The sequence below is a fragment of the Lepidothrix coronata genome, unplaced genomic scaffold, assembly GCF_001604755.1.
Source record: "Lepidothrix coronata isolate B3197 unplaced genomic scaffold, Lepidothrix_coronata-1.0 Scaffold11, whole genome shotgun sequence".
In the NCBI taxonomy this organism is placed as follows: domain Eukaryota; kingdom Metazoa; phylum Chordata; class Aves; order Passeriformes; family Pipridae; genus Lepidothrix; species Lepidothrix coronata.
This window is the reverse complement of record NW_016690191.1, coordinates 386,262-393,573: the sequence shown is the minus strand read 5'-3', so window position 1 is coordinate 393,573 and position 7,312 is coordinate 386,262. Positions and strand designations below refer to the sequence as shown.

At 42.0% G+C, this 7,312-nt stretch overlaps 1 protein-coding gene across 1 annotated transcript in view; it reads right to left on the bottom strand.

Annotated features, from left to right (window-relative positions):
• Positions 1-7,312, bottom strand: part of ADAMTS17 (ADAM metallopeptidase with thrombospondin type 1 motif 17) — a 166,944-nt gene that overhangs the window by 105,257 nt on the left and 54,375 nt on the right. Inside the window, exon 8 of the mRNA XM_017804950.1 lies at positions 1,472-1,577. Within this exon, the coding sequence (XP_017660439.1) occupies positions 1,472-1,577 (106 nt within the window). The remainder of the gene's footprint in view (positions 1-1,471; positions 1,578-7,312) is intronic.

Here is a 7,312-nt window from a genome sequence, read left to right as displayed (position 1 = left end):
CTGGATTTTCTGCAGCTCAAGTATTTTTCCCCTCTTGCTCTTGGCCCATCCAAAGATGAGTGCTGAATTTCCCTTAACATTACCCACAGGTTAATTTGTTATTAAGTTTAGGCTCAGTTTAACATCTTGGCATGCAATTTAAATAAAACCAAAACCAAATGTCCTTCATTTCTGCAGAAACCACCCTCGGTTTGGCTCAGCTGCCTTTGGTGTCACTGGAGGGTGAACAGGAGATTCATTTTCGTCTTGTCATTTTTGGTAGTAACCTAAAAATCCTCCATGCAACTTTGAAATACATTGCCATAAAGTAATTGCCATGGAATGAGACTGGCCAGGATCTGAACATGCTACATTGACTCTGACTTAGCTGTGAAATACTCCTTACTCCAGGAAAGGAAGATGCAACAGGCACACAAACTGTTGGAGCCCAGAATGGTGCAGACAAAACTTGGGCACAATTCCTTACTACAGGAATGATGGTGGGATTTCCCACCTTCCATCCAGAGAAGCTGAAGGAAGGAGTGCTTGAAAATCCCACAGGTACAGTCCTGAGCCCTGTGTAACTTTGTTCCTGGTCTAATTCTGTACCTTACACAGCCTGACTGTGACACAGTTCAACCAGAGTGATGTCAATGGAAAGGGGAAAAAGCTCCTCAGTATTTTGAGTAAGTGCCTGTGACACTGAGCCTGGAGAGCAGGGAATGGGAAGCTGACCTTTGCTTAACTCATGAGCTGCACCAGGAGGATGCAGCTGACTCTTCCACTCAATTTTCTTCTGTCCAGGGGATATTTTCAGGCAGCTTTAGAGTCTTCAAAGTCACCTGCAGAGAGTACCCAGTAATCTCATCCTGCACATTTCTGTCTGACTTGGGGTTATCACGTCCTTTCTTGTTTTTTCCTGTGTGTTCAAAGGGTGTTCCTTAGGTGTGATTGAGCTGATAAATCAAGTTATATGATTTCTTTCTGCTGATCAAATAATAATGCCTAGGGGCATTTCCAAAATACTGATGTTTACCATTTCAGTCACAGCAGATTACTTCACATGCAGAGATGAAACCATTACCAAACTATTTAACTATTAAAGTCCTTGACACAGACACCTGAACTTCAGAGAAAATTTAGCAAGTTCAAAGACTTTGAAGTTGATGGTGGTTTTATGGACCTATTCTATGCAGTGAAGAAAAGCAGAATTTGTCTCTATTACCATCAATCATTTAAGAGAATGAGGCCTCTTTGTGCCACTCAGAATCAGAAGAGAGAGTAGAAAACAGGGGAAAATCAACTGGAAAGATTTATGTGTGCTGAAATGAATATTTATGTGAGCCTCCCAAAAATTAAGTTAGGTACCAATGTGCCAGATTTATGAAATCATAACAAACATGCCACACTGGTAATTGCACTTGTCTGGCTTTAAACAAAAGTGTGCTCCAGGGGCAGAAGGAAAGAAGGAAACAGAAGGACAAGTTCTTACTTGTGCCCAAGTTCATGTGCAATTGTAAAAGCCAGATTGAGACCATTGTCTTCAGCAAGAACACACTTCCTCTTGGCACTGCAGACACCTCCCAGGTAAGCGATTCCTGCAACACAAATACAGAGAATGGCCCCATCAGCATCAGTGGCTCAACCAGAATGACAAAAAATGCAACCGGCAGGAAAAACACCAGAGCAGTTTGCACACAAAATCATCTGAGTAGTTTGTTCATCATCCTATTGAAGAATCAGTCCAGAGTTTTGTCAGACAGGAAATAAGTTAAACACACCTTCACTGCTTTCCTTGGAAAATATATTTCACTGTTTCAAAAACATATTTCACTGACTCAGAAATTCATCTAAGCTTGTCTATTAATGCCCTCTACTACAGGATGCAGTGAAGTATCCTGAATAAGCATTTAAATGGAGTTCTCCCAAATTTCAGAGTAAAGTTGGGGACAGGGGATAAAACAATAAAGCAGAAACTCTGAAAAGATCTTACATTTCCCCATATTTTCATACTCAAAAGACAGCAAGAGTGTCAGAGCCAGAGAAGCTGGCAAACTGCTGACGGTGAGTCACAAAGCCAATGGAGGTGGCAGAAGTCCTCTATGGCTTGGTGGAATTTAGGATTTGATCCCATGCACAGGACTCTCCAGGCCTGTTTGTGTGGGCACCACAAATGGTTTGAGGCTGAAGCCAAAGAGGAATTCGAAAGTTACTGCATGAAAACTCTGCTGTGGAAAAACAACAGTCCTCAGATGCCCTTCCTGCACCCAGACTGTCCCCTCAGAAAGTGCCACTGGACTTGGAAATGCTGGGGTGGCATCACAGGCCACGCTCAGGACAACTGGCTGCTGAGACTTTGTTTCATCTGCCACCTGGAAAACGCAGTTGAGCCACTGGGAGCTGGGCACAAAGGTTAAAGGCAGGGTGTTTTGTTCATACACTGCTAAACAAGCGCCTAAAAAGCCACAGAACAGCTCAGTGCACACACAAAACCAGATTCCCAGATGGCACAGGGCAACCTAAATGTCCCTTCAGCCACTCCACACATCCCTCTGCCACGCTGGAAGCAAGGGAAGTGTAAAGACCTTCCCCAAACGCCTCTCAGTTTTTTCACAGTGGATATATTTGCTTGTATTTTTATTTAACAGACAACAAGAAATGTAATTCCTCCCTGGAACACTGTTCCCACGGAGGGGTAGCTGGGATCTGGCTGCCTTTAAAGAGCAGCCCATGACCAAGCACTGGAGACACGGTCTCTGCTTTTTTCCTTTCTCTTTTTTTATTTTCTTCCCTCAGAGCTGACAAAGCTGCGTTTATCAGAGTGCAAATGTAAAACTTTAGACCTGGGGGAAGTCCAGCTCTGTTCTTATGAGTTTTGACAACAATAAGGATATGGATATTTGTTGCCAAGGGTATTCTGGATGGAATGAAGGGATGGGCAACAGCCTTTTACTTCAGCACGTGCAGCAGAGAGCGAAGGCAGAAATCAGACACTAACAGTTGCTTATTTTAAAAGTGCTGACTGTGAAAGGGCAGATTCATACCACATGCAAAAAATGAAGATTTAATCTTTTAAATCAATGGCCACAGAAGGCTGGGTTTCAGCACTTTAATAAACTGACTTGCTTTTTACTCACAGAATAATCCTAAGGATGTCAAGGAATTGCTCAAGAAGTAACAGCCTTCCTTGAGAAAGATTTCTGAGGTTGCAACCTCACTCCACACACCTGATGGCCTAAGGAATGTGCCACATTTTGGTTAAAGGGAAGCAAAAATGCAGTATCAGAGCCACAGAAGCTAGAGATGAAAAGGAACCATTATGGCACTCAGCCAACCTTCTGCTTCTTTAGATTTGTGCCTTTCTGCATTTTTGAGTTCTCAAACCCTCCTTTTACTGAATATTTTATTGAATGTATCAATATTTTGGTTCCTTCAGCAGATTCAGGTACAGCAAACAGCAATGACCAGAGCAGGATTCTTACCAGAAGTGTTTTATCCCTACTGCTAAACCTGATTATTCCACCTTCATCTTCCATTAACCTGTGCCAATATCACCTCAGTTGTATCTGATACACGAGGTTTTGACTGAGAAGCACCAAAACAGAACTGCATTTTCAGCTCAGGGTTCAATCAGTCAAGTCAGTTTAGCTGGAAATGATTCGTGCCAAGTTCAGACTTCATAAAATGAGGCTGAGTCTATGTTTGCCATCACTTGGAGATGGAAGGGGGCAATATTCCCATGTTTGGGAGGAGTGGTGCAGCAAAACAGTCCAGAATTCTATTAAAGAGGTTAAATACCAGTTAAAATGTCACATACATTACCTCAAACAGAAATTCTTCTCAAGTCTTTGTTTAGTGGTTCTAATCCCCACTGAACCTGGCAATAACACTGCTCTGTGCTAAGAGCCTCATTATTTAAAGGTGGAAAACTTAATTAAGGACTTGTACATCCACCAGTGGTTGAAGAAGCAATGACTGTGGCTCAGTTACAGACTGTTAGTCATCTCTTTTTATTAGTTATTTTCAGTGCTTAATGTGAATCCTGTGTGGCCATTTTATAATATTTGCAGTGATCAATTAAAAAAAAATGTAGACATCTAAAATTAGTTTATTATTACAGAAATGGACTGGGCAGAGAAAGTCATAATCCTGGAAGAGCAGAGAGCAGAAACCTTTGGAGCACATGGAATGAAGTCAGTAAGAAGTCCAGCTCATGAACTGCTGAGTGCTTATTAATAGGAGTCATTCCGGAACAGCAAGCCAGTTATAACAAATTGGTACAACATCTGAAGCCTGAAAAAGTTTGCCTCAGAAACGTTTTTGAAATATATATTTTCTATCAAATGATTTCCTAAAACTATAATTTTCTTTTGGACCAATACATTTCACCATTAATTCTTTCATCAGAACATAAATAGCAAATAAGTTATTCATCTGCAAACATAATCCAGTTTTTCAGCAAATATATCCAAACTATTCAGATAAATACAACTTTTTTGTGACCCAGTGCAATGATCCATATAATTGATATGCAGAGAAAAATACACCTTTAACCAACAGCCATAGCAGCACAATGCCTTGGTAGTTGCATTAATATGATTTATTTTCTTCACTGAGATGAATGGAAACTGCTGTTTGCCTCTTCAGATTTCCAGATTTCTATCTGAGCCTTTCAAGTCTGCAGAACTGGAATTCAGATATGTTTGTGAAAACCCTGGCATGCTGTGGTTCTACCAGGCTGGGAATGATATAGGAGGAAATTCTTCTATTTGGTAATTTTGCTCCTGGCCCGGTCGGAGACAGGTGTGTGAAAATGAAAAATAGGAAAGAAAGCTGAACTGGGGTTTTTGTTTATTTTTTAAAAAAATACCTCACACTTCTCACGTGCTTCTGCAAACACACAGACAGTGGGGAAGAAAGTCCTTATCTTTCAGATACACTGTCAGCAAATACCTCAAGTCTATTTTTAATATAAAAAAAGGTCAAGCAGGAGCATCAGTGGTAAAGGAAAGCCAAATACTATTTTTACTATTCCCGAGCACGAGGGGTTTTTTCCTTTCTCTCCTGAGAAATTACATAATTACAGGCCATAACTTCTGTGCTTGGGCTTGAACAGGCAGAGCTCTCTGCACTTCCACAGCAAACCCTAGGACACAGGCAACTGTGTAAACTCACTTTTTATCCAAAAAGTTGTCATACATAAACAGTTTGCAGCTGTTGGCCTCTCTGCCAGCTAATGAGCCCTCCACCAGCAATATCTCTGAGGGGAATGATTCCATTTATCCCACCAGCTCAGCGAGGCATTAGGATATTACACACTTGCCACAGGGATGGCCAAAGCTGGGAGAGCACAAGTTCTGCTGCGTGGGCTCCCATTCTGCCCTCTTTCAAACACCAGGGGCTTCCTCCTGACGCCTGGGGAATATTCACTCAGCAAGTGGTTTGTCCAGGTACTCCAGCTTTCAACTCTCTAATGTCTTGTTTTCATTGCGCTCCTAATACTTTAATCTCTTCTTTTGCCAACCACCTCTGGATACAGAACTTTTACTTGATTAAAACTTGGCTGGCTCTCCTCCTCTCAATGTATTTGCTGTCGGGAAGGGAGCCAGGCTCCAAGTCCTGAAGTCTGCTTGGCACAGATGGAGACTCCCTGCATATCCACATGCTCAGAGCAAACCTCCCATTCCCCATCATTACTACTTTGGTGCTGAGCTGGATGTTTTTCTCATCCTCCCACGATTTTCAATTTGTGCAGCTCACACATTGCCATCAATTACATTCCTGTAGCCTCTCTTAACATCCTCCACAAGGAAAACCAGGAAACCCTGAAGTGATTCATGCTCTGCCTTTCCATTCAATGGCAATGATATGTTTGACAGAGATGCCCTGCCTGTATTTACACACCAAGTCAGTCACCAAGGGAATCTTTCAGTGCTTATGATACTTAAAATGAAAAATGCTTCTCCTTCCTATAAAGCCTATACAGAAAAGGTTCCAAAATCTAAAAAAAAACCCCAAACATTAAAGAAGTACCCACTAAACTGCCTCCAAGATAGGCAATCACACAATCCCTGTCCTACAGCTGAGTAAACAGAGGCCTCAAGAGTCAGCGGTATCCAGGTGAAAAAGAACAGTATCCATGGAAGGACCTCTCCAGCATGTACAACACAGACAGGCTGAGGCTGTTACCACTGTCCCACTGAGCCTCCAGTTCCAAATTTGGTTTACAGGGATCATCCACAGGGTGAGCTGTTCCTTCATTTTATGAGAATGTCCTCATTCAAAGCTGGACATGCAATTTTAGTGGCACAGATTAATTCGGCTGGGTAATCATCTCGATGCCAATCCTGTTAATCTTGCAGCATGGTTTCCATTAGAGTTTAATATTCATGCATGGAAACTGTTTTCCTTAGCCACAATTTTCATTGTTACAGTATTTAATGAAAACCACGCTGGAAACAATACACTCATCATGAATCACAAGTACAGAAATTATAGTACAACCACCCAATGCACGAGGGACAGCTACAGTCAGGTAGGAAAACAAGTTAATAATCACACCAAGTGCTGTACCTAGTGCAAGTCACAATACTTTGAACTCAGGTATTTATACAAAAAGAGTGTCTGATGCCATGGACCATCCGAGGGAATGGGCTCCCAGGCACTGCAAGAAGTCAGCCCTATCCCTATTCCAAAAAGGATATAACCCACTCTCTGTCTCACTCTCTTCATAAAAGAGACAAAATCAAGTCCAGGGAAGAAATCAGTCCACTATTCACTTGACCTGTTTGAGTGGCAGAACATCCACTCCCTGCTCTGGCCTTAAATTCCCTCAGTGGGGGGCAGATGGATGAATCATATCAAGGAAACAATGATTTACAGGACTGGGTAGGCACTCAGATAAAAAGGGAACAGTCAAGGAAAAATCCTCAAAAGGATTTTGTAATCCTTCAGAATTTAAGCAAGAACACCATCCAGGCAGGTGCATTGTGTAAACGACTTCCTTACTTTGAGCTGGTGGAGGAATGAAGGGGAAGCAAGTCCCAGCACTAATTTTTTTGAGCATTGGAAAGTCCATGTCCTTTCTGCAGGCAGCAGATGATGTGGATTCATGACAATCCTAGGAAACCTCTTGCTAAGGGCATGTGAGGTTCACTCACCTGACTTCAGAGCACACATTTGTTTTTATACAAGTTTTCAAATGGTATCCCAGTCCCTGTATCTCCCTCTCTGCCTCACTGAGAAAGGGGCAAGCACCACACCAACCTTACAAAAAGTGAACTAAGACACTCAAAAATGAACTAAAACATTCAAATAACTGCCAAGATCCCAC